The sequence below is a fragment of the Guyanagaster necrorhizus genome (genome assembly GCF_019112545.1).
Source record: "Guyanagaster necrorhizus MCA 3950 unplaced genomic scaffold BT62scaffold_4, whole genome shotgun sequence".
NCBI lineage: Eukaryota > Fungi > Basidiomycota > Agaricomycetes > Agaricales > Physalacriaceae > Guyanagaster > Guyanagaster necrorhizus.
The window spans coordinates 71,102-97,365 of NW_025064883.1; the positions used below are offsets into that span (position 1 = coordinate 71,102).

The 26,264-nt window shown below is 48.4% G+C and overlaps 5 protein-coding genes across 5 annotated transcripts; 2 read left to right on the forward strand and 3 right to left on the reverse strand.

The window, feature by feature from the left end:
* Window positions 1–78: 78 nt before the first annotated feature.
* Window positions 79–11,429, forward strand: BT62DRAFT_916636 (dynein heavy chain protein 1; the record flags this gene model as incomplete). The annotated part of the gene is made up of 20 exons (XM_043184007.1): window positions 79–84; window positions 141–387; window positions 440–1,004; window positions 1,058–1,142; window positions 1,190–1,293; window positions 1,343–1,422; window positions 1,476–1,535; window positions 1,585–2,697; window positions 2,745–3,032; window positions 3,082–3,157; window positions 3,209–3,559; window positions 3,614–4,069; window positions 4,117–6,007; window positions 6,058–6,764; window positions 6,819–9,229; window positions 9,281–10,336; window positions 10,390–10,550; window positions 10,600–10,792; window positions 10,845–11,126; window positions 11,179–11,429. The coding sequence occupies 20 exons, from the start codon at window positions 79–81 to the stop codon at window positions 11,427–11,429; spliced, it is 10,383 nt and encodes a 3,460-aa protein (XP_043043610.1).
* Window positions 11,430–11,477: 48 nt separating this feature from the next.
* BT62DRAFT_927426 (homoserine kinase) lies at window positions 11,478–12,823 on the reverse strand (the record flags this gene model as incomplete). The annotated part of the gene is made up of 3 exons (XM_043185241.1): window positions 12,095–12,823; window positions 11,919–12,038; window positions 11,478–11,862 (listed from the first exon to the last, which is right to left on the reverse strand). Coding segments are annotated over exons 1-3 (1,049 nt in total), but the record flags the coding sequence as incomplete, so codon positions are not given.
* Window positions 12,824–12,922: 99 nt separating this feature from the next.
* BT62DRAFT_885552 (nucleic acid-binding protein) lies at window positions 12,923–17,972 on the forward strand (the record flags this gene model as incomplete). The annotated part of the gene is made up of 15 exons (XM_043182836.1): window positions 12,923–13,144; window positions 13,190–13,312; window positions 13,363–13,761; window positions 13,811–14,032; window positions 14,083–14,484; window positions 14,532–14,870; window positions 14,923–15,128; window positions 15,184–16,009; window positions 16,060–16,121; window positions 16,169–16,361; window positions 16,411–17,283; window positions 17,338–17,491; window positions 17,539–17,704; window positions 17,757–17,807; window positions 17,861–17,972. 15 exons carry the CDS (start codon window positions 12,923–12,925, stop codon window positions 17,970–17,972), a joined length of 4,350 nt encoding a protein of 1,449 aa, XP_043043612.1.
* On the reverse strand, window positions 17,919–23,209 carry BT62DRAFT_961698 (uncharacterized protein). Its single transcript, XM_043188602.1, has 9 exons — window positions 22,762–23,209; window positions 22,168–22,673; window positions 21,959–22,114; window positions 21,798–21,900; window positions 21,536–21,747; window positions 21,321–21,479; window positions 20,467–21,263; window positions 18,918–20,413; window positions 17,919–18,871 (listed from the first exon to the last, which is right to left on the reverse strand). Exons 1-9 carry the CDS (start codon window positions 22,953–22,955, stop codon window positions 18,169–18,171), a joined length of 4,326 nt encoding a protein of 1,441 aa, XP_043043613.1. The 5' UTR covers window positions 22,956–23,209; the 3' UTR covers window positions 17,919–18,168.
* A 942-nt stretch (window positions 23,210–24,151) lies between these two features.
* On the reverse strand, window positions 24,152–25,344 carry BT62DRAFT_927430 (uncharacterized protein). The gene is made up of 9 exons (XM_043185242.1): window positions 25,285–25,344; window positions 25,184–25,223; window positions 25,096–25,132; window positions 25,014–25,044; window positions 24,896–24,957; window positions 24,823–24,843; window positions 24,709–24,773; window positions 24,568–24,655; window positions 24,152–24,517 (listed from the first exon to the last, which is right to left on the reverse strand). The coding sequence occupies exons 2-9, from the start codon at window positions 25,203–25,205 to the stop codon at window positions 24,232–24,234; spliced, it is 612 nt and encodes a 203-aa protein (XP_043043614.1). The 5' UTR covers window positions 25,206–25,223; window positions 25,285–25,344; the 3' UTR covers window positions 24,152–24,231.
* Between the last annotated feature and the right edge of the window lie 920 nt (window positions 25,345–26,264).

Consider the following 26,264-nt stretch of genomic DNA (forward strand, 5'->3'; position numbering starts at 1 on the left):
CTTCACGTGCCAACAAGGCCAAAGCAGTGCAGTCTCACTTTTCTCCCACTTGCCTGGACGCGTCAACGCCTTTCTAGCATGGAGGTCAGTACTCGCCCCAAGCATTGCAGTACTTCTGCTCAAGACGATATTCTTTTCAGGTATTTGCTCCAGCAAATTCGTCGACGGCGGCAGCCGTCACTTTCATCACCTTCGTGCAAGACCTGAAAAAGAAAACCAAAACATGGGGTTCCATGATAGAACTCTGCACCAATGGAGAGAAGACATTAGAACGGTTCAGATATCAGTTTCCTGATGATTGGCTTTACAGCGACCAACTTAGAGGAGAGTGGAGCGCATACAACGAGATATTGAAGCGAAAGAATGATTCCATACAGGAGCAGCTAGGTACATCCACCGTTACTAGATCTACTTCGTCTTCCCTCATATTTCTCTTTAGCTGGATTGCAGCTGAAGATTGTTGCCGAGGACAAGATTGTCGAGAACAAGATCAATGACCTTCTGGTGGAATGGGAGCAGACGCGGCCCGTGCAGGGTAATATGCGCGCCGATACCGCCATGAATGCCATCGGCGTCTTTGAGAATAAACTAACTCGCGTTCAGGAGGAGTACGATCTCGTTTGTAAGGCAAAGGAGGCACTGGACCTCGAGCTGACACGACACACGCGACTAGAGCCTGTTTTTGAGGAGTTACGTGATCTCAAGGCAGTGTGGACAGCTTTGTCTGGTATCTGGAATCAAATATCTGAACTACGGGATATCGCTTGGGCTACCGTGCAGCCGCGCAAGTTACGGCAGCGTATAGACGGACTCTTGTCTTCTACAAAGGAGATGCCCACGAGGATGAGGCAGTATGCCGCTTTTGAATACGTCCAGGATGTTTTGAGGGGGTTGTTGAAATCCAATGCCATCGTGTCAGAGCTCAAATCAGAGGCGCTGAAGGATAGGCATTGGAAGCAGCTGTTCAAAGTGCTGAGGCTCCCAGCGCAGATTAGCCTGACCTTGTACGTTTCCCTCAATTCACATCTGATTCTCACATCTCTCATTCATTATTTAGGATGACACTCGGTCATGTTTACGATTTGGACCTCAAAAAGAACGAAACGATCATTAAAGAGGTTATCATTCAGGCTCAAGGAGAGGTTAGCTTGGCTATGATGCTCACAACATTGTCCTCATGAATGACCAGATGGCTCTTGAAGAATACATCAAGCAAGTCAAGGAGATATGGACCAACTACACCCTTGACCTTGTCAATTACCAGAACAAATGCCGCTTGATCAGGCATGTGAAGTTTTTCTTTTTTTTGATTCAAGAGTCACATGCTCATTATATTGTACAGAGGATGGGATGACCTTTTTAATAAGTGCAGCGAAAACTTAAGCTCCTTGACTGCAATGAAGTTGTCCCCATATTATAAAGGTGAGGAGGTCTTAGGCATCTCCCGGTGGACTAAACGCCAACGTTACCTATAGTCTTTGAAGAGGAGGCCGGTTCTTGGGAGGAAAAGCTCAATCGAATTCATGTTCTCTTCGGTACGTATCCTTTGACTAGAGAGCTTCTTCGTCTTAATGCTTTATACAGATGTCTGGATTGACGTTCAGCGCCAATGGGTTTATCTTGAGGGTATATTTTCGGGCAGCGCCGACATCAAGCACCTTCTTCCTGTCGAGAGCGCTCGGTTCCAGAATATCAACTCCGAGTTTCTCACCGTGATGAAGAAGGTCTACAAGTCCCCTTTCGTCATCGACGTCATGAACATTCAAGGCATCCAGAAAAGTTTGGAACGTTTGGCAGACCTACTGAACAAGATTCAGAAGGCTCTTGGAGAGTATCTGGAACGGGAGCGTTCATCATTTCCCCGCTTCTACTTTGTTGGCGATGAAGATTTACTCGAGATTATTGGTAACAGCAAAGATATTCTTCGGATCATGAAACATCTGAAGAAAATGTTTGCCGGTATCTCCACCATCAAGCTTGACGAGGAGTTAAGTCAGATACAAGGGATGGCATCTAGGGCGGGAGAGGAGGTCATGTTCACGGAGCCAATTTTATTAGCTGACCATCCCAAGATCAACGATTGGCTGGCAAGAATTGAGACGATGATGAGGTTGTCACTTGCCAACCTACTCACGGATGCCGTTATAAAACTGCAAACGTTTTATGGCTCTGGCTCCAAGTTATTTATGGATCCACTGATGGCCTGGATGGAGAAGTATCCTGCTCAACTTGTTACACTTGCAGTACAAGTTGTATGGACATCATCTGTTGAAGACGCCTTGGAGTCGGGAGCTACCCCAGATGCACCATTGGACACTGTACACCAAGCATTGGATCTACTTGCTGACATCGTTTTGCAGGAACTGAGTCCTGTCACTCGGCGAAAATGTGAACATCTCATCACAGAGCTAGTGCACCAGCGAGATGTCACGCGTTCGCTTATCCAACAGAATGTGCTCGATCCTAAAGGTTTCACCTGGCTGTATCAGATGCGCTTTTACCTCGACAGGACAATCGAGAACCCCTTGGAGAAGCTTTCCATTAAGGCCGCTGATGCTTCTTTCCCTTATGGATGGGAGTACCTTGGTGTTCCTGATCGACTTGTTCAAACACCACTTACCGATCGCGTCTACCTCACCCTGACACAGGCGCTATATAACCAACTTGGCGGCGCTCCATTCGGTCCCGCCGGCACAGGTATGTTGTTTGTCCTGTTATCTGGAAATCCTAACCGTCAATGCTAGGTAAAACAGAGTCTGTTAAAGCGTTGGGCGTGCAGCTGGGCCGCTTCGTGCTTGTCTTTTGTTGCGACGAGACTTTCGATTTCCAGGCAATGGGTCGTATTTTTGTTGGACTGTGTCAAGTCGGTGCCTGGGGTTGCTTTGATGAGTTCAATCGTTTGGAAGAGCGAATTCTTAGTGCAGTCTCGCAGCAAGTTCAAAGTATCCAGCAAGGCTTGGTGTCTTTGGCCAAGAACCCAAACACAGAGATAGAACTAGTTGGGAAAAACCTTAAGATCAACAAGAATATCGGTGAGCGGTTTTATATGGGGTGTAGCCACAACTGATATATTGGTTGTAGGGATCTTCATCACGACCAATCCCAACTATGCTGGCCGTTCTCAGCTTCCTCCTAATCTGACCAAACTCTTTCGACCGTAGGTTCATTTTCTGATCTACCGGCGTAGTGCTCTGATGTTTCTTTCTAGAATGGCAATGACCCGGCCTGATCGAGAGTTGATCGCTCAAGTCATGTTGTTTTCTCAAGGTTTCCGTACCGCGGAATCGTTAGCGTCTAAAATTGTGCCATTCTTCAATCTTTGTGACGAGCAGCTGTCTCCGCAACCTCACTATGACTTCGGATTGCGTGCGCTTAAAGCGGTCCTCGCTAGTGCGGGTATCCTCAAACGAGAACGTCTGCAATCAGTCCGAGCGTCTGAGGACGATTCTGAGGCGGTCTGCCTCTCGGATGCTATCTCGGAGCAGATCATCTTAATTCAGAGTGTCACAGAGACTATAGTGCCTAAGCTGGTTGCTGAGGATGTTCCCCTTCTTACCAAGTAAGCTCGTCGTTTATGACTACAGTTTTGGCTGAACATCTAATCATTCTCTAGCCTTTTGGCTGATGTGTTCCCGGGTGTTGATTACATGCCTGTTGATCTGGACGCATTACGGGAACAGATCATAAAAGTTTGTTCTGAACGGCGACTGGTTGATGGTGATCTATGGATTTCTAAAATTTTGCAACTCTATCAAATTCAAAAGATTCAACATGGACTGATGATGGTCGGGCCATCTGGCAGTGGGAAAACCAATGCTTGGCAAGTCTTACTCGCAGCTTTGGAGAGACTCGATGGCATCGAAGGAGTTTCTTATGTCATTGATCCTAAAGCCATGCATAAGGATACTCTGTACGGTACCTTAGATGCGACTACTCGAGAGTGGAATGATGGCCTCTTTACCCACATCCTTCGCAAGATTGTGGACGATGTGCGTGGGGAGAGTGGCAAGAGACATTGGATTATCTTTGATGGTGATGTTGATCCTGAATGGGTGGAGAATCTGAACAGGTTGGTTTCATGATCCACCCTTGGCTCAAGCTAACGTATTTCCGTAGTGTGCTCGACGATAACAAACTGCTTACGTTGCCGAACGGAGAGCGGCTCAATCTACCCCCGAACGTGAGAATCATGTTCGAAGTGGAGCACCTCAAATATGCGACACTCGCTACAGTCAGCCGTTGCGGTATGATTTGGTTCTCAGGGGATGTCGTAGAACCTTCTATGGTCTATCGTCATTATCTTACCACGCTGTCGTCTGTTGCTCTTGACGCCGATGACGATGAGGCTGGCGATTTACTTGCACGACGCAGTGAGATTCCAGTATCTGACAATGCCGCTACTGCGAATTTGGTTACACAAAAGCAGGTTGCCTCTATTTTGGAGCGCTATTTCGCCGAAGGGGATCTCGTCAGTTCAGCACTCAAATTCGCCGAATCTATCGAGCATATCATGGACTATACGGTCACTCGTGCTCTCAACACTCTTTTTTCTCTTCTCAACAAGACTGTCCGAAACATCATCGAGTACAACTTCCAGCATTCTGACTTCCCCTTGTCTTTGGAACGTATAGAGCAGTACGTTACAAAGCGCTTACTCGTCAGCATCATCTGGGCCTTCTCTGGGGATGCGAAGTTAGATCTACGCGCTGAAATGGGCGATTACCTCAGAAACCAGACCGGCATCGATCTACCTCCTCTTGGACCTGGTAGTTCTCTCATAGACTTCGACGTCCAGGTGGCTAATGGTGAATGGGTTGCTTGGCAGTCTCGAGTCCCCGTTATAGAAATCGAGGCCCATGCCGTAACCGCCTCCGATCAGGTCGTCCCCACTATGGACACCGTGCGCCATGAAGAAGTGTTATATTCTTGGCTCTCAGAGCATAAACCTCTAATGCTTTGCGGACCTCCTGGATCCGGAAAAACCATGACCCTTTTCAGCGCCTTGAGGAAACTTCCCGACATGGAAGTTGTAGGCCTGAACTTCTCCAGTGCAACGACCCCAGAGCTCATCCTCAAAACGTTCGAGCAGTATTGTGAGTATCGCAAAACCCCCAATGGGGTCATTTTGGCACCTATGCAGATTGGTCGATGGCTGGTTGTATTCTGCGACGAAATTAATCTACCAGCAGCCGACAAGTACGGCACTCAACGTGTCATCTCTTTCATCCGTCAGCTGGTTGAAAGTGGGGGATATTGGCGTGCCAGTGATATGTGTTGGGTGAAACTCGAACGTATCCAGTTTGTAGGAGCCTGCAATCCTCCCACCGATCCCGGACGTGTTCCCCTCAGTCACCGATTCTTACGTCATGCACCATTAGTTATGGTGGATTATCCTGGTGAAGTGTCCTTGAAACAAATCTATGGCACTTATAACCGCGCTGCTCTGAAAGTTGTTCCCAACTTGCGCGCCTATGCAGATCCTCTTACCGATGCCATGGTTGCTTTCTATTTGGCATCTCAAAAACGATTTACCACCGATATTCAAGCACACTATGTGTACAGTCCACGGGAGCTGACACGATGGGTACGAGGCATGTACGAGGCAATCCGACCGTTGGAAATATTGTCAGTCGAAGGGTTAGTGCGCGTATGGGCCCATGAAGCGTTACGGCTGTTTCAAGATCGTCTAGTCACTGAAGAGGAGCGGCAATGGACAGATGAAAATATTGATGCAGCTGCTATGGAGCACTTCCCTACCATCAATCGCGAAGAAGCTCTGAGCCGACCAATCCTCTTTTCGAATTGGACCTCCAAGGATTATATTCCCGTTGATCGAGATACACTCCGTGAATATACTAAAGCCCGCCTTAGAGTTTTCTATGAAGAAGAGCTCGATGTTCCTCTTGTCTTGTTCAACGACGTGTTGGATCACGTTCTCCGTATCGACCGAGTCTTCCGTCAAATTCAAGGACATCTTCTGCTCATCGGAGTTAGCGGAAGTGGAAAGGTATTTCTCTACTGTTTCTGCTCATTAAACAGTAACTTAATCTTCACTAGACCACATTATCGCGTTTTGTCGCTTGGATGAATGGACTGAGCATCTTTCAAATCAAGGTGTCTAACAAGTATACGGGCGATGACTTCGACGAAGATCTTCGAGTCGTCCTCCGCCGGGCTGGATGCAAAGGTGAAAAAATCTGTTTTATCATGGACGAGTCCAACGTCTTGGACTCCGGGTTTTTGGAAAGGATGAACACACTTCTAGCCAATGCCGAAGTACCAGGTCTCTTCGAAGGTGACGAGCATGCTGCTTTGATGACTGCTTGCAAAGAAGGTTCCCAGCGCGATGGCTTAATGCTGGATTCCCATGAAGAATTGTATCGTTGGTTTACTCAGCAAGTTGCACGAAATCTTCACGTCGTGTTTACCATGAATCCTCCCGAGAACGGTCTGGCGTCTAGAGCTGCCACATCTCCCGCCCTATTCAATCGTTGCGTCCTGGACTGGTTCGGAGATTGGTCAGATCAGGCCTTCTATCAAGTGGGTATGGAGTTCACCCATAACCTGGACCTCGATCTTTCAACATACGTACCTCCGGCTCATTTCCCGATCGCCTACCGCGGTCTCTCTATGCCTCCAATCCACCGCACCGCAGTTGTGAATGCTTTGGTCCATGTCCACTCTTCCCTACACCAGATCAATCAACGTTTGTCCCGCCGTCAAGGTCGATACAATTATGTCACACCTCGTCATTACCTCGATTTGTATGTCGTAGTTTGTTTTGCTCTCCTCTCAGTCTGACACGTGTTCTCAATTAGCATCAACCACTATGTCCGTTTGTATACCGAAAAGCGTGACGAGCTGGAGGAACAGCAGCGCCACCTTCACGTGGGTCTTGACAAGCTCAGAGATACTGTAACCCAGGTCGAGGAGCTGCGCAAAAGTCTTGCCATTAAGCGGTCGCAACTCGAGGCTAAGGATGCGGAAGCTAATGAAAAGCTTAAGCGTATGGTATCTGACCAGCAGGAAGCCGAGCAGAAGAAGGCCGCTTCCATTGAAATTCAAGCAGCTTTGGTCGAGCAGGATAAGCACATCGAGCAGCGCCGTGCCATCGCAACGGCAGATCTAGCTAATGCAGAACCTGCGGTGCTTGATGCACAAGCCGCTGTCAGTAATATCAAGCGACAGCATCTGCAGGAAGTTCGAACCATGGCTAATCCACCGGAAGCCGTTAAATTGGCGATGGAGTCCGTTTGCACAATTCTTGGTCACAGAATTGACAGCTGGCGCACCGTGCAAGGAATTATCCGTCGGGACGACTTCATCCAGCGCATTGTCAACTTTGACACTACTACCCAGATGACCAAGCATCTTCGAGACATCATGAAGAGAGACTTCCTGAGTCGGCCTTCGTACAACTTCGAAACCGTGCAACGCGCCAGCAAAGCATGTGGCCCTCTAGTCAAGTGGGCTTTGGCCCAGGTTCATTTTTCTGAAATTCTTGATCGCGTCGAGCCACTCCGCAACGAGGTACAGTCGTTGGAGAAACAAGCAGAGACAACAAAAAAGCAGGCCGGTGCAATCATTCAAATGATTTCAGAGCTCGAGGCGAAGATTGCACGATACAAAGAGGAGTATGCGTTGCTGATCAGCGAGACACAGGCCATAAAGTCAGAGATGGAGCGGGTGCAAAGCAAGGTCGATCGCAGTATGAAGTTGTTGGAGAGTCTGTCATCGGAACGTGGTCGATGGGAAAGTGGCAGCCGTGCATTCGATGCCGAAATGTCCACTATTGTTGGCGATGTTCTTCTGTCGGCCGGATTTTTGGCTTATGGAGGATTTTTCGACCAACACTACCGTGAAGTCATGTGGCAAGAGTGGTCTAACCACCTTTCCGATGCTAACGTTAAGTTCAAACCAGAGCTGTCGCTCACAGAGTATCTCTCCACTGCAGATGACAGGTTGAGCTGGCAATCGAGGTCACTGCCTGCGGACAATCTCACTACGGAGAATGCTGTCATGTTGAAACGCTTCAACCGTTATCCTTTGATCATAGATCCTACGGGACAAGCAACGACTTTCCTTCTGAACGAGTACAAGGAACGGAAGATCACCGTGACAAGTTTCTTGGACGAGGCATTCCTCAAGGTCCTGGAGAGCGCCCTTCGATTTGGAAACCCGCTTCTTATACAGGATGTGGAACACCTCGATCCCATCCTGAACGCTGTTCTCAACAAGGAAATTAGGCGTACCGGAGGCCGAGTGCTCATTCGTCTAGGAAGTCAGGACATCGATTTCTCGCCTTCATTCACCATGTTTCTTTCTACGCGAGATCCCTCTGTCGAATTTTCTCCCGATATCTGTAGCCGTGTCACATTTGTCAACTTCACCATGACTCGTAGCAGTCTTCAAAGTCAATCCTTGGATCAAGTTCTCAAAGTGGAACGTCCCGACACGGAACGAAAGCGCACGGACTTGATGAAGATTCAAGGCGAATTCCGTCTTCGACTTCGAACATTGGAGAAATTGCTTCTGCAAGCGCTGAACGAATCATCAGGAAACATTCTTGATGATGACAAGGTCATTGACACTTTGGAGACTTTAAAACGAGAAGCCGCCGATATTACCTCCAAGGTTGAAGAGACCGATGTTGTCATGAAGGAGGTAGAGGAAGTCACTGCCGAGTATCTGCCCTTGGCGCAAGCTTGCAGTGCAGTTTTCTTTGTGTTGGAGCAGCTGAATCTTGTCAACCACTTCTATCAATTCTCGCTGCGCTTCTTCCTTGATATCTTTGATTACATCCTTCACCACAACCCAAATCTGAAGAGTGTGACGGATCATAGCCAGCGTCGAGATATTCTTCTGAACGATCTTTTCCTAGTGGTATACAAGAGGACCTCTCGGGCCCTTCTCTATCGTGACCACGTCATGCTTGCTGTCCTTTTGGCTCAAGTCAAGCTACGAGGTGTAGAAGAAATCACAGACGAAATGGAGTTCTTGTTGGAAAGTGCGGACAACGTTGTCCCTTCAGTCAACAGCATAGCAGGCATCACTCCTCCAAGTGCCATCCTTTCTGCCGACCAAGCCTTGCGTTTGGAAACTTATGCTAAACAGTCTATCTTCAAGCCGGTCCAGAACCATATTATCGAGCACGAAAGCAATTGGTTGCCATTCTTGCAGTCTCACCATCCAGAGCAGTCCGTTCCTACTCCTTGGGAACCCAGCACGCGTAGGTTTAATCCCTGTTAATCTAAGCATCCAGTACTGATTTTGGCTTTAGCGGCTGTGGAAGCCATTCGATCCATGCTGATCATCAAATGTCTACGACCTGACCGTCTCTTGCAAGCAACTGCCCAATTTGTCCGTCTTGTATTCAACACCGAGTTATCATCTGTATCTGATTATGACCTTGGAACCATGGTTAATGACGAAGTTCCAGCTGCGACGCCGCTGGCATTGATTTCTGTCCCCGGATATGATGCCAGTTACCGAGTGGAGAACTTAATAAAGAATACGGGCGCTCGCTCTTCTTCTGTCGCAATGGGCTCCCAAGAAGGTTTCGGCCTGGCAGATCAAGCAATTGCGGCGGCAGCCCGACAAGGTTCATGGGTTCTCCTAAAGAACGTCCATCTTGCTCCATCGTGGCTGGGACAGTTGGAGAAGAAGTTGCAAACGCTGAATCCGAACCGCAACTTCCGCCTTTTCCTCACAATGGAAGCCAGTCCATCTATTCCAGTCAATCTTCTGCGTCAATCCCGTTTAATTATAAACGAGCCACCCCCGGGTATCAAAGCCAATCTCCTTGACTCTCTTCGCAGCATATCGTCCTCTCGTTTGTCTCACGGGCCTGCTGAAAAAATTCGTCTCTATTTCCTGTTGGCCTGGTTCCATGCCATTGTCCAAGAGCGTCTTCGCTACGTTCCTCTTGGTTGGAGTAAATCCTACGACTTCAACGACTCCGATATGTCGTCGGCGTTCACTACGATGGACACTTGGTTATCCGGTGTCTCCAAGGGCCGTACAAACATCGATCCCGTTACAATACCCTGGGATGCTTTGCGCACACTGGTCAAACAGTCTGTGTATGGCGGCCGAGTTGATAGCGACTTCGACCAGAGAATTCTGGATTCATTCGTTGACGGATTATTTACCCCAGCGGCGTATAATGTCAACTTTGATTTGGTTCCAAGCGTAGGCGGCGGACAAGTTCTAGGTGTTCCTGATGGCACTAAGATGGAGCACTTCTTGTTGTGGGCGCAGGGCTTGCCTGACCGTGAACCTCCCTCTTGGCTTAGCCTTCCTCCAAGCGCAGAACGTGTGATTGCTATTGCCCAAGGTACGATGACTATTCTCCGGACGATATTCAAACGTTGATGCCCATTTACATAGGAAACGAGTTGCTTGGCAAGCTGAGGAAGATGCGAATGCTAGCAGACGATGATGATGATGTTACCCTCGCTGCCTCAACCAAATCTCAAACGTCCCAGCAACCAGCCTGGATGCGGTCTCTTCTTGACCGCTGCCAAGAATGGCTTTCTCAAGTGCCTTTTGTGAGTATGCTTCTGGTTTCTATTCGCCCGTATACTAATCTTCTCTCAGAAATTCAATATTCTTCCTCAGCAAGGGAATGACAGCCAGGACCCATTGTATCGTCTCTTCGCTAGAGAGGGCGATATTGGTCGCCGCCTACTCATACAAGTTCGCAGGGATCTTACAGATGTGGTCAAAGTTTGTCAAGGAGAGTTGAAGCAAACCAACCACTTACGAAGCCTTATGAGTTCTTTGACCAAAGGTATGGAGTTGTATTTAATCGGGGACTGAACTTTTGTTGATGCCGAACATAGGCATCATTCCCAATCACTGGCGGCAGTACAAAGTGCCCAAGGCAATGGTTGCCTCTGGATGGATTGCCAATTTTTCTCGACGACTGAATCAACTCGATAGTATCGTCGAGCTGCAGAACTTGAACGATGTCGAAGTTTGGCTTGGCGGACTCTTCTTCCCCGAGGCATATGTTACGGCGACTCGGCAAGCTGTTGCACACCGGAAAAGATGGAGTCTAGAAACCCTTACCTTGAGGCTCGATATTGAGAAAGTGAATGACCCCGAAGCCTTCATTGTTGACGGTACGGTCTCTACTCCTATGAGAAGAAGTAGTGTTGACACTGTTGACCACAGGGCTTGCATTGGAAGGTGCGTCGTGGGCGACCGACAAATTGGTACTCAATGATGGCGAGATTGTTCGGCTGAATGCGTCGCAAATTCGGTGGGTGCAGTCAGACGACTCAAGTAGACAGAACTTGGTCAATCTACCGGTATACCTAAATGGTGACCGTAGCGACGTAATGTTTACCGTCGACCTTCCATTCGATCCCAGCGCAGGCCCTCTCGTTTCCATGAGGGCAGTATGCCTCACGGCCAACGCTTAGTCGTTGCTGTACAGCATGTGACTGCTTTGCTTCTGTCATGACATACTGATACCCGGAGGAAGGATAGACATCAATCATTGCGTACGATACATAATACTCGATACCCCCACATCCCCACATAATAATGGCAGACGTCTCTGCTACCCATCTAGTATTGTATTTCACGGATTTTCACGACCTCTCGTTACAATGGATTAGAGAAAATTAGACGAACGAATTATTCAACTGAGCTTCCGCCGACGACTGTCAATACTTTCCAGTCGATCTCTACGCCAGTCTTTTTAAAGATTGCTCGTGCATCTTCTGCAATAGCTTCGAAACCGTGTGTCGCAAGAGCTAAGATTGTTGGACCTGCTCCAGACAAGCATATGCCTAGCAGGCCAGGATGGCTTGAAGGGGTGATCATTGAGGTGACTTGAGGCAGGCCGGGTATCTGCAATGAAGCATGAATATGTAACAGGCCATGCTTCAAGATGTGTAGGAACTCGCCAAAGTTTTTCGATATGGTTGATGGACTCTATCCTTCATGGCTTCGTAGATGAGCTCGGGATCCGGCGGGGATTGGGCCAGTGCTGTGGTCAAAACCGCCAGGCGCTGCATATTGAAGACCTAATAAATACGTTGAGCAAAACGCGTCCCACACTGTGCTGCAAGGAGAAACACACAAGATCTTTGCGAGAATAAGAAGTGGGGAGAACTTCTCTGGCCTTGGCGGTGCTAAGCTCGAATCTAGGTACAATAGCTACGGCCTTGATGCTATCTGACCATCCAAATCGTACAAAGTGGCCTATGCCACTGGGTGGTGCAGGTGGGTTCAGACCCCAATCTTCAGAAGCATCAGGTGGGTATTCCGGCAGGACTTCGCTCAATGGTACACTGGCCGCCTCTGTCGCGGCCACATCTAACTCCCTTAGATAGGACCCGACAAATCCTCCCACCAGGGCAGCTGTGACATTGTCTGGATGCCGCTCGACCATCAAGGCAAAGTCTAGCAATCGTTCCGTTGGAAGCTTGAGACTCCCAAGTTGGTTCCCAAGTAGCACACCAGCGATCACTGCTGCACCGGAGGATCCAAGGCCCCGTCCAAAAGGGACTTCATTGTCTGCATGGATTTGGATACCTGAGGGGAAGGAGCGAATGTTATGGCATCGCAAGACGTATAACGCGACTCGGGTGGTGAGATTTTTGTAAGCGTCCAGGGGGACTTCATCGGCGCCTTCGCCGGAATATGTGATGAGTGGGGGCACGTAGGGGGATGGGGGTACTTGGGGGACAGAGACGGTAAGAGTAAGGTAGAGAGATAGGGACAGACCAACGACATCGAAGCCTGGACCGATATTTGCAGAAGTCGCAGGTACTCTAATTCTAAATGACAATGTCATTTCGAAAACAACATATTCATGAACAACTTTTTTTTTTCCCCAGAAATAAGATTAGATAACCACGTGTTTTCCTTTTTGATCCAAAAAAAAAACTGCCTTGCTCTGAACGCCATGGCGGCACAAAAACGCTCTCTTGACAGCGCTCCTTCCTCCCACAAGTCAAAAAAATTAAAGGCCTCGACATCGGCGTTTGAAAGCGCACTGCCAGACACCTCCAGTCTCACGACAGATGACATCGACTTCCCTCGCGGTGGTGGAACAAGCTATACGCCCTTGGAGGTCAAAACAATCAGAGCAGAGGCTTTGAAAGAAGCAGATAGAGAGCTATTCAAGGTCCGTTCTTCTTATTCAAGTGAGCAATCGCTTACGCCATCGTAGGAGGCCCAAGATGAATCCAAGAAATCCAAGAAGCGTAAGAGAAAGTCTAACGTCGGTCCATCCACGGATGTATCCACGACCGGAAAAAATGATAGAATACGGATAGAACATCTGAACTACAAGGTAAGCTAAGCTTTCGCCTCCTCGTCTTTAGATCTTGACGTCCACTGCAGAGAATGAATGTCGGCATGAAGATTTTCGGTCAAATCATGTCTATCCAGCCCTTCGCCCTTATTGTATCTCTTCCCAATCAACTCTTTGGACACGTCCCAATAACCAATGTCTCCTCTCAACTCACAAGTCTACTGGAAAGGGCCGAGAATGAGGACGAGGAAGACGATGAATTCAACTCGAAAAGTGGAGTCCGTGTTCCCTGCCTGTCTGATATTTTCTGCGAAGGACAGTATGTCCGAGCAGTAGTTACTGCACTCCATACCCAGGGACATACCGACATTGCTGGTATAGGACGAACGCGAGACGACGCTGCGAGGGCTAGCAAGAGGGTCGAACTAAGCCTCTACCCGGAAAAAGTAAACGCTGGAGTAAAGAAGACCGACTTGGTTCCCGCATTTGTAGGTCTTCTTCTTCCGTTTCCGGATGGCTCCTCACTGTTTCACGCAGACCTTAACGGCAGAAGTGAGAAGCGTTGAGGACCACGGATACCAACTAGGCTTGGGTGTGCAGGGGATGGCGGGTATTCTCACTTTCAAGGATACGAAGGGCCTAACTGATGGTCAATCACTGATTGTGGGGCAATTGGTCGACGTTACAGTGCAAAAGCAGTCGTCCAATGGAAGGACATGTCATGTTACCAACGATCCCGACTTGTTTTTATCTTCTTCAGTACGTGAAATAAAAATTTCACAGTCGTAGACCTTCTAAATCTCTTCTAGCTTACCGAAATAACAAGTGTTACGTCGGTACTTCCTGGAACGGCAGTTCTGGTTCTCATAACATCAGTACATGCTACAGGCCTCAACGTCCAGGTCCTTGGTTTTTTCGACGGCACTATTGATCGACTTCATCTTCCTCGGCGTATATCAGACAAGACGCATAAAGTGGGAAAGAAGATCAAAGCAAGGGTATTATACAATTACTCAACGGCCCCCCCGCGATTTGCATTAGCTCTCAACGAACACATCGCTGAACTCGGAACATTGCGAACAAAATCAGGATTCAATATACAGGAAGCTTATCCCGTCGGCAAGATTATCGAGGACGCGAAGATTCTGAGAGTTGAGCCTGAGCGCGGAGTAGATGTTGAAGTGGAAGATGGACTAAAGGGTTTCGCACATGTAAGTTAATTGCCAGTTTCTAGAAGTTCTTACTTCATCTAGTATAGATCTCGCACATTTCCGACGAGCATCTGCCCACTGTATCCGCTTCCAGCCCTTGGAAACCCGATTCGATACACAGGGCTCGCGTCATAGGATACTTTCCCTTCGACGGTGTCCTTCAACTTTCACTTAAGCCTTCTGTTCTTGACCAACAGTTCTTCCAAGTTGATGACATCAAAGTGGGTGGAATCGTCAAGGGCACAATCAAGAAACTGGCCGACAATGGGCTCTTCGTGTCGCTGTCGGGAAACATAGATGGTGTGGTGTGGCCCAATCACTATGCTGATATCGTGCTTAAGCATCCGGCGAAAAGGTTCAAAGTCGGGACTAGTGTCAAGTGCCGGGTAAGATCAGGAACCGACTATAATATTGTTTCAATGTTGACATTTTCCCAAGGTTCTTGTAGTGGACACTGTACGGAAACGACTATCTCTCACTCACAAGAAGACCCTTCTGGAGTCCACATTGCCGATTGTGTCGTCCATTGAGGATGCCAAAATCGGTTTGGTGACCCATGCCGTTGTCTTCAAAGTGTTGACCAAGCACCTCATGGTAGAATTCTACAACAATGTAAAGGCTACCGTTCCAATACGAGAGGTTAGGTTAGTCACGTTATAGGATCGATTTGCAAGCAGGGAATTCTTACACTTCCCGCAGCGAAGTCCCGGTCAATCTGTCCGACGCTTTCTCCGTGGGAAAAATTGTTAAAGTACGAATCATTGATGTTGACCAAGAGCACGGTCGGATCGTGGCGAGCATCAAAAAATCCTCCGCCTCGCAGTCCTTCAACGCTGACATAAGCGGAGTCGGAATTGGTGACATCGTCAATGGAACTGTCTCGGAAATTCATAGTGAGAATGTGGTTCTTGCCCTACAGCCCTCCGAAGTGCGCGCATTCCTGTCTCTTAATAACCTATCTAATCATCGCGGTGTATCACTGGCTCAACTGAGTGTTGACCTGTCTATCAACGACAAACTCGAGGAGCTCGTCGTTGTGACCAGGAATACTGAGAAGAACTTTGTGATCGTCGCGACAAGGCCGAAGGGCAAGGCGAATGTGAAGGGCTCCTTGTCTATGGACAAGGTGGTTATAGGGCAGGTGGTCAGTGGACGTGTCACCCGGAGAGTACGGCAAGGTACCCTCATCAAGCTACCATCTCGTATTGGTGGCCTGCTACATCCGACGGATGCCACTGATGATTATGAGATGGGAATACCTTTCCCGGCCACCGACTCTGTATTGAAGGCTACGGTCGTAGGAATTGATGCCACCAAGAAGCAGCTGTCCCTCTCAACACGGCCTTCAAAGATCTATTCGGACGAATCAAAGCCAGTCGTCGATCGTGTAGTTGATGGTATAAATGATATACATGTAGGTGAGACGTTACGTGGTTTCATCAAGAGTATAACAGACCATGGTCTGTTCGTTACCATTGCACGGAATGTGGACGCTCGAGTGCAGATTCGTGAACTTTTTGACGACGTTAGCATTTCATCTCTTCACGTTGGCTTTATAGCTCATCTTTGTTTTAGTATGTCAAAGATTGGCAGGAGCGATTTCGGACCGATCAGGTCGTCAAAGGACGCATCCTAAGGTGACCATCATGTTAATAGTTAGTTAAGGATGCGCTCATTGTTTTAGTGTTGATATCAACACCAAAAAGGTCGAGATGACGCTCCGCTCCAATGACTTCGCAAGAAAATCGACATTCTTAAGCTACGGGGATCTGCAAAAGGGTCAAAAAATTAGCGGGACGATTAAAAAGATTGAAGAGTATGGCTTGTTCATCCAGATAGAAAGTTCAAAGCTCAGTGGTCTATGTCACAAATCTGAGGTCTCCTCTTCTTTTCTTCCTGTATCATCGTTCTCACATGAAACATTAGCTTTCAGACAACAAGGACGCGGACGTTACTGTGGCCCTGGGTAGTTTCCGAGAGGGTGATCGCGTCAAAGCAGTCATCCTCGATGTCGTAAATCGACGGATTTCTCTGAGCTGCAAGCCATCCCATTTCTCAGAAGAGGACTTCGCTGATCAAGATTCTGACGAGGCGGAAGCTGTGGAGCAATTAGGTGTCGTCGACGAAGATGCGGATGACGATGAGCAAGAGGATAGCCAAGACGGCCTTCTTCATCATGAAGCCAATGATTCTTCTGACGACAACAGCGACGACGGCGTAATGGATGTTGATTCAGCCCCCACACATCTGCGGTACCAGCTCTCATCAGCACCTAAGGAAACCACTGCAAATTCTGGGATGACGTTGAAGATGGATGCCGGATTTAATTGGTACGTCAAGGAGACACCGCCGAAACAGTCAGACGACGGATCAGACGGATCAGAAAATACAGACGATGAAGATCAACCCAGTAAGAAGCGGAAACGGAGACGCAAGGATATTGAACAAGATTTCACTGCCGACATGCACACAAAAGCGCCTGAATCTACTGCTGATTTCGAACGCTTACTGCTAGGTTCTCCGAACTCGTCCTACTTGTGGGTGCAATACATGGCGTTCTTCATGCAGCTTTCCGAGATCGACAAGGCACGGGAAACAGCAAGGCGGGCTCTCAGTACCATCAACTTTCGTGAAGAACAGGAGAAACTTAACGTGTGGATTGCGCTGCTCAATTTGGAAAATCTGTATGGAACTGATGAGACGCTGGAAGCAACTTTCAAAGAAGCGGCCCGAGCAAACGATTCCAAGACGATCCATCTTCGTCTAGCATCTATTTTCGACGCATCTAAAAAATTCCAGGTAGGCTACGACTAGGCTCTTTTGAGTCAATGACTTATCGACACCCTCCTACAGCAAGCTGAAGATCAGCATAAAAGGACTTGCAAGAAATTCGGTCGAAGCTCAAAAGTTTGGACCTTGTTCGCCGAGTTTTACCTTCGTCGTGACGACATTGAGAATTCGCGGAACTTGCTTCCACGTAGTCTTCAAAGTTTAGAAAAGAGGAAACGTACGCATGACATCTGATACTGTCATTTGTAAACTCAGACATTCTAGATCTGAAAACGATTTCAAGGTTTGCCCAATTGGAGTACAAGATGGGCGATCCTGAACGGGGGAAAACCCTTTTTGAGGGTATTGTCGATTCACATCCTAAGCGCTGGGATATATGGTCAATATATATGGATATGGAAGTGGGACAAAGCAACATCCAGAGTCTGCGGTGAGCTTGCCTTGATATTTAATGTAATGAGCAAGGACTAAACCACTTTCAGATCACTGTTTGATCGTGTTTTAGCATTCAAAATGACTAGCCATAAAGCCAAGTACGTACCAGCTTTCTTGCATCTTTCTGCTGGCTCTTATTAATTACATGCAGGTCTTTTTTCAAGAAATGGCTAGAACTAGAACGTCGCTTAGGAGATGAGGATGGGGCTACGATGGTGAAACAGAAAGCAGTCGAATGGACCCAAAGAGCCAATCCATCATAATATAATATTCATCATATATGGACCACATCAACACATATACTGCTCATGGAATATATAAGTAGGCGAAGCGAAGCTAATAACATCAGACAAAACACGAAGAAGTATGTAAGTTAGAGTGTGAGTGAATCCAAGCGAACACGACCAAAAGCCGAGGGGTGGTATATGCGTAGCAGATAAATGAAACAAAAAGGAAATGTCATGACCGTGGTGATCGTGTCCTTTCTGGCTCTGAATCGAAGCCGCTCAGCGGTCGTCGAGTGCTCATGGAGCTAGCTAGCTGTCGCTGCCAGTCGTCCAGTTCGCTAGAAAGATGCTCAAACGCCAGCGCATTCTCCGAACTTGATGTACTAGTTCGTCGAGCGGATACCCCTGACATTGGTCTCCCTTGACCGAATGTCGGTTGATCCACTTCGAGAAGGAGACCGATTTTATGTGTCAGCTGCTCGTTGTCGCGTCTGAGCGTGACGTTCTCATTGCTGAGTTTTTCGAGCAGTGTCTCCTGGTTGCCGCCTCTTGCTATAACCAGAGAAGACTTCAGTCTGTCGACCTCATGCTGGAGTTCTTCCGTCTGGACAAGCCGATCATCTGACTCTCGTCGAGATGCCACCAAGTTGTCTCGTAACACCTCCAGCTCTCTCTCCATCGATTCCAGACGCGTTCGCAGATCTCTGTTCTCACTGTGCAACCGCTGCAATTGGCGTTGCGCTTCCACAAGTTGCGTACGCATCTGATCACTTCCTTCGTCTGAAGGCGTGCTTCGCCCATTCACGCCACGTAAGCGAGGGTCGATGGGTGACCTGCCGGATCGAATGGCATCAAACTCAGATTGAAGAGTTGTATTCATGTTCTTCTGTTTGGTTAGCTCGTCCTTCATACGTCGCATCATTTTCTCGGTACCCCTACAGACGTGTTAGGAAGGATTAAGGAAAACGACCAACAACTCACTTGACATAATGGACGGCAACTTGGTAGTCATCTTCCATCTGCGCCATACGCTCCTTGTAGCTCTTCTCTGTCTCCTCAAATCTGCGTTCGGCTTGGATGAGACGAGCTTCTGCGGCTATATCGTCACCTCGGGAGGGAGTTTGTGTTGAGCGCACATGGTCAAGCTGGGTTGTGAGTTGACCAATACGGTTCTCGAGCTCTTTGGTTCGATGGAGAGCTTGCGCCAACTCTTGCTCTGTGTCTTCGCGCAGAGCTTGCTGTTCGGCAAGCTTATGATCCAGATCCGCAACGGCAGTCGACGAGGTACCGTTTACCTTGGATCTCGAAGGGAGCTCATCCTCATCGACCTCGACGCCATTTTCTGCGAAATAGTTACGAAGCATTCCCAGTCGCACCTGGGTGTCCGCAACTTCTTTAGATTTTCCGCGCAAGATTTCCTCTCTATCAGCAACATCTCTCCGAAGACGTGAAGACTCTGCAACAGCAGCAGAAAGCTTAGAGCGAAGACCTGAAATCTGTGAACGTAGGAGGGAATGCTCTGATTCGAAGGCTGATGCTCGCCGGCGCTCGTCGGTCAGCAGTCGTTGTGCCTCTTCTGCGGCTTGGTTTGTCTCCTGTAACATATTTCGCAAAGACGCGGACTCGTTCTCGATCGCCATGATCTTCTCTGCATGTCCTCTCGCAAAACGATCTTCATCAGATTTCATGTTCCGGTGGGTGTCAAGTAGCTCGCCTAAGCTGCCAGTGGTCAATGCTCTGTACGAATCGGCCTCTTGTCTGGATTGCGCCCATGAATTTTCGACGTCCGCTAGCCGAGCGCGGGTCGCTTCGACCTCAGCATTGCGAGTTTCGAGCTCGCCCCGAAGTTCCCCTACATCAGCCTCCAGGTTATTTATCCTCTCTCGTGCATGTTTGTACTGTACGTCCAGCTCATTTGCGCGTGACGACGCAGCCTCGACTGCATCTCGTGCTTGTTCCAATGCACGCACATGTTGATCACGCGAATGCATGAACTGGTTGACCTGCTCACGAAGGGCGTTTTCCTCTGCTCTGCTCTGCTCTAAAGCCGATGTTTGCGACAGTAACGTATCTGCACGATCTCGTGATTGCATTTCTAATGTGGTGTACCGATTTTCGAGATCAAGATGTCGTTGTTTGATACGGTTATGGGCATCAAGCTCCTGTTCAGCACTTTTCGTGGCATCGGCTGCCCGAGCTTCGGCTTGCTCACAAAGGGTTGTCTGTACTGCGAGCGCGTCACCGATCTCGTTGATCTTTCGATCCTGAACTCGTCGCTCATTGATTAGGATGGTCAAATCACTTTCCAGCTCCGCGACCCTTCGCCTCTCCAGCTGCAGTACCTCCGACTCGTTCGCAGATTCGAACGCGGCAAGCTTCGCGCGATAATAAGCAGCTTCTTGTGATGCACTAACTTTTACACGCTCCGCATCAGCAACGTGCTCTGAAGCCCGCTGAGCTTGTTCCATCAATGCCGTCTGAAAGTCAGGTAATCAATGCCAAGAACGTGGCTCGCGAGCTGCGGACTGACCTGCATCTGGGCTTTGAATTGCTTGAACTGCAATAAAAGCTCTGCATTCTGACCCTCAACACCGTCCTCCAATTGACTCCCGTCCTTGTCCGTATAAACATAACCTGAACGAGACGCGTTGATAAGGGCCTCTTTCATCCAAATCATTTGCCGTCGGACTCCTTCAAGTTCAAGTTCTTTGGTTTTAAGATCTCGAAGTAGATCTGCGGTCACATTATTGACCGAACCTTGCCGAGAAGAAGACTGATGGTGTGTAAATCCATTGACGATGGGGGATCCGCCGGTAGAATAAAAACCATCGGGTGGAGGTTTGGACCTGTCAGGCGATACACGCCCACCTAAGCCATTCATCGTCATTGATGCCATATTTGGCACTTGCCCGATATCCGGTCCTGTAGGCGAAACTGCCCGGCTCCCTATAGTATGTGGGCTCTTAGCTCGGTCGTGAAGCGGCTGATCAGGAGACGTAGCTCGTATGCGAGTCGAGAGCATTTCTTTCACTGGTGGTTCGGTGGGATCGACGTGATCGTCTTCTCGTCTTGGTCGCATCGGAGCCTTAGCAGTACCTGAAGGTGGAATGACACCGTTAACTGGCTTACTAGAGCCATTCGGTGACAATGCACGGCGGTCTTCGGTTTCGCTCTGCAGAGGAGATACCGATCGAGAGCCATTGAGAACATGGCCTGAGGGGGAAGAGGAGAGTTTCGTCGGCTGATTTGTTTGAGGGGGAATGGAGGACTTTCGAGCAGGATTCTGTGGAGGTGGGCTTTTACTAGCATCAGGGTACTTGATATGTTCTGTTAAACACCCTGTTTAGACAAAATTACCTTGTCATGAGGAATGAGGAGACACACTGGTATCCAAAACATGTATTATGCTCGGGTCATCCGCCTTGGAAAGTGAAGACGATTCGCCTCCAAGGACCAACACCTTTGGTCCTACAGCAGCCATAGCATGACCTGACCGACCACTAGGCTGAGGACCCATGTTTTGGAACATATACCATCTTTGATCTAGATCAATAAACAGATCAATATGTAAGATCCACTCGCAAAACAGAGACACTGACTGGATATTTTGAAGGCGGCGAGGTCCGATAGATCCTTTCCATCCACACCTCTCCCTCCAAATATGTAGATCACATCGTCAACAAGAGCAGCGGCATGACCCTCCCTTGGGGATGGGATGTAGCCGATGCAAGACAGTTCCGACCATGACTTCGTGCTGAGATCGAATGTCCAAGTGTCATTGTAATGATACTGACCGTCAGTTCCACCAAAACTAATGACATACATCAGGCAGGACACATGCTGCAGACTCGAACCACCTACATAAATATTCGATCACCGTATGTCATGCAGATATGACCCGTACGCCGTGCTGGTCGTTCCGGTGTGGTAGGTTCCAAATAATCCCATACTGTTCCCGTTTTCACTGGGCAGAGTTTGACGTTCAAGGCTGCACTGATAGAAGCGGTGAAGGAACAACTCACATGTACTGAGATCAAATGACCATATATCGTTCAAAAATTCCCCATCAACCTGACCACCAAAGACGATGAATCGCGTTCCAGCCATTGTAACTGCATGTCCATATCTACCGACAGGAACTGGTCCCTGCATTGTAAGAAGCGTCCATTTTCGGGACACTGGATATCAGTTGAGCAAGCTTAGCGCAAACCAAATAGAAAACTCAGCTTACCTAGATTAAACAGGTAGAGACCATCATCCTGTCTGTCGGAATACCGTGCTCTGACATCCGTTTTCGTATCTCCTCCCCAGACAATTAGTACATTGCTAATAATGGCACTGGCATGCCCGACTCGAGGAGAGGGGAGGTCTCCTTCAGTTTGAACCAAGGAAGCCACATAATCGCGAGTATTGAAGAAATAAAGGTCGTTCTTTGGCGTTTCGCGAACAAGGCCGCCGAAAAGATACAGGTCTCCGCTACTCGTAGAAGTCGTGGGAAGGGAATGGCCATATCGAGGGAAGGGTGATGGTGAAAGGGAAGTAGGCGGGGCAATACCTGGCTTGTTGAAGACGATAGGCGGGGCAAGTGCAAGGCGTTTGGCGGACCATGGGAAAGACGGCCGTGGAGGCTGTTGCTGTGGAGCCGGTTGTTGTTGCGACTGTGATTGTGATGGCGCGTGTAGTGCACCTGAACCCTGTTGCAAGCGTTGATGCGGGATCTGCGAGCCTGAGGAAGGACTGAAGAAATGATGAAATATTGAACAATTGGCGCAAATTGTGTTCTTGAATAAGTTACTCGAAACAAGGAAGGAAAACGACTACATACACATCGTGGGGACCATCCAACCTCACATTCCCCGGAGCCTGCTGGTGATGGTGATGCTGTTGAGCAGCACTGCTATCTTTGCTGGCAGGTGCGACCGAAGACATCTGTGCCAGTGCTTGACTCGGCGTCTGCGCTACAGAAACGGTGGCCGGGGCCGGGGGAGGCGCATGCTTCTTCCTTGAGAAGAAGGACATTCTGCGGGTTCTGCTTCCTAAGAGGGACGGTATGGCGAAAAATTGGACGTGGTAACAGAATTAAGTGATGGTGGTGCAGCGTCCAAGGCGGCGGAGTACACCGGACAAAATGGGGGTCAAAGGATGGTGATGATGGTGGTAGAAAGGAAAGGGAGAGCAGGCCTGCCTGGAGAATGGGCAGGACCCAACAACTGATGGAGGGTAGAATTGCTCGACTCGAACTGCCTCCGTCTGCAGTGATGGCTTGCAACAACCTACTTTGCCCTTGTTTGCCACCACCCTTGACGAAATCATTCAAGCACATGTAAACACAGTGACTATTTATCATGATCAAGTATTCCTGCTAGCCTGAGGTATTCTCATGATAAGGGGGTTTCTCCTTCCCACCCCTCCCACAACATGTGAGCATCGTAAATGCTGTTCTTTGCCTCATCCTCCCTTAGGACATGTCCCAGTATCACTTCCAAGTCACTTCCCAGAAAATCATAACCGTAAAAGGATGGATCTAACGTGCCAGGATCCAACAGCGACATGTCAAGCTCAAACTCTCCACCCATCCCGCCGGTAGCGTGTGGCCCACCAGAATTTGGTTCCAATGCCTGATATCCTGCTGTATACGCATCTGTCCCAGGCAGATCCAGGCGCATCCGGGTTTTTCTAGAGGAACTTCTATCCTCGGCCCTTCGTTTCTTTTGCAGTCTCTCAGTGTTATCTATCACTACCTGAGATGAGGAGCTACTAATTCGCCATCAGTATTCCGGTCCGAGTTCCATAGAGTGGCCAAGAACTTACTCAATCGTAAAGGTGTGTTTAATTTGATCCCATTTTGCTTTCACCACGTTGAGAAGCTCCGCGACAATCTCTCTGCAGCGCTTTGCACCTGACCACACGTCCTGCATGCCTTCCAGCATACTGCAACACTTCTCCGCATCAACAAGAATGGCGGTGACAAGCTCAGGGTCGGTTACTTGGGCTACCACCCGCAACATTATCACACCGGAAATGCATATCTGTTGCACCGCGTATGCCAAATGGTGGGAAGTGGGGAGTGTCTAAGGGAAATCAGCAATGGAACAACAGATCCACTAGTTGCTTACGCTCTTCACCATATCTCCAACTCTTATACACGCACCTGATATAATATTCAGTGGATTTTCGAAACCCTGTTATATTATGGACTTATGCGCCGCACTCACGCACTTCGGCAGCGAGGCTTCGCTAGTCGGATGGACCTCTTTCGGGTAAGGAATGAACGGTCGATCTGTAGACCTGAGCTTCATAAGACAGCCCACGGAAGATCCATACACTCACGGAGATTAATAGTTGCAGAGTAATATACGAAGAAAGCGATCAAACACAGCGTGAGTATTTTAGGGTTCCCTGCATCATTCGCAGCATATTTAACGTTCGAAGGTAGAGACTCGACCCAATCCTCCAGCATAACATCCAGGTGCTGTATGACCTGAGGTATCTGGGCTTTTGTTTTCCTCATATCTCGTAAGAGTTGCAAAGAATGTGCAGAGCGAACAATTTTCCCAGCAACGACGTAGATCTTAAGCAACCTAGATCTAGCGTCAGTGAAACAGTCCTGTAAAATAAGAAGAGTATTTACGCGACGAAACCGCACATATATGACGTTTGTGATTCCTTGATTTTACCTCTGCAATATGCTTCGAGGTCGTCATCGTCAACTTGGGAGGCTGTGACACTGTGATATATCAACCGTGCGGAGAAGATTAATGCTCTAACTAACAGTATTCAACGTCGCAACCATCTTCGTTTGTGGCTCCGGGGCGCCCGAGAGAGATAGAAAGAACCCTACGCGAAAGCTGTTGCAGTCGTCATTCCAGATTACGTCTTTACTCGCCTATCTAAACCGTACACACACCTATGAACGCTCATAGGTGGTCAAGTGACCGACAGGGTGATTTAAAACATACCACCAAATTCTCCTTCTCTGCTCTTTTTCAATTTCAGATAATTGTAGTCGTCTCGGCGATAGCTGTTAATAGCCATCAGAAGCTAGCACAGTCCATGCCTAGCCCCCCGTCAACTCACATGGAGACCAAGATCTTGAGCTGCGCGAATTCTAGCAGGAGCGTTTGAGCTCTGCAGAGATACGGAAGGACTGAAGACGCACGTTTGTCCAGCAGAGAGGAGCCAACTCTGCGATAGGGCTGGCAATAATGAGTGTCAGAGACATGGCTGGTAGAGTACAGCATACTCACTGTTCCATCCAGCGCAGCACATGGCTAGTAATGCTAAACACTGGACACTTGGAATTTAGAATCGATGAGAACTGGGCTACATTCTGATAATCGTTACACACTTTTCTAGGGAAATAGGTCTAGTTTCCATCCAAAATTGTACCATACTTCATTCATAAAACCTGGCAAAAATGTGTTAATGATTCCAGTTTACCGTGATAAAAACAACTAACTCAAGACCCGCGCACTCAGATGGTACGGTCCACTTCCAGCCTTGCCCTGATGTCGGTGTTGAAGCCTTTCCAGCAGACAAACTCTGTGCACAGGCAAAGACCGCAAACAAGGATGAAAGAAAGGCGTGGTCGCCTGATGGTTTGCCTGAGTGGGCCGCCCTCATAACATCGGTATACCGGGAAATAAATCTGGTACACAGGAAATAAGTCATATTTGAACATTATTACGGTGACCTGGTGGAACACTGACATCTGTCTATGTAAGGATGGGGAAAGTGTAGTGTTTTCGGTTGAAATAGGTCTCAACCTACACAAACATCAGTATGCTGCTCTCACACTTATATGGTTTTCACTCACCAACTTGTCCGCAATATCTTCCGGAGCGGGTCTGTGGTGAGTGATGGATAAGTAAACTTTAAGTATAAGATATACTACCTACAGGACGTCAAATCGTCGAAAATGCACATTTGGCCGAAAGAACGGTAATTCCCTTAGGCCAGTGAATAGACATGCGTTACGCGGGTATAACGAGACGTACAAATTTTCAGTGCTTTTGCTTACGGTTTCTGATAGAAGAGAGTCCGGTGAGGCATCGGGGGCTTGGGAAGCTCGCAATGACTGTAGGGCTTCTACTAAAACAAGGGATGATGCACCGCCTATAAATCTGGGAATTTTGAACTTTTTTTCGGTCATGAATAGCGTAGGATAGTCGACACACCGAAGGTTACCCAATGAATCCTTTGTCAAATAAGAGAAGCGGTCGGTCAATGTTTGTTCATCCTTTTCCCCGCTTTCAAAAGTAGGATCAGGCAGAGATGTCGGTTCTTCCATCAGAATGCTTGGTTCAATAGGTAAGCTTGACTGCAGCA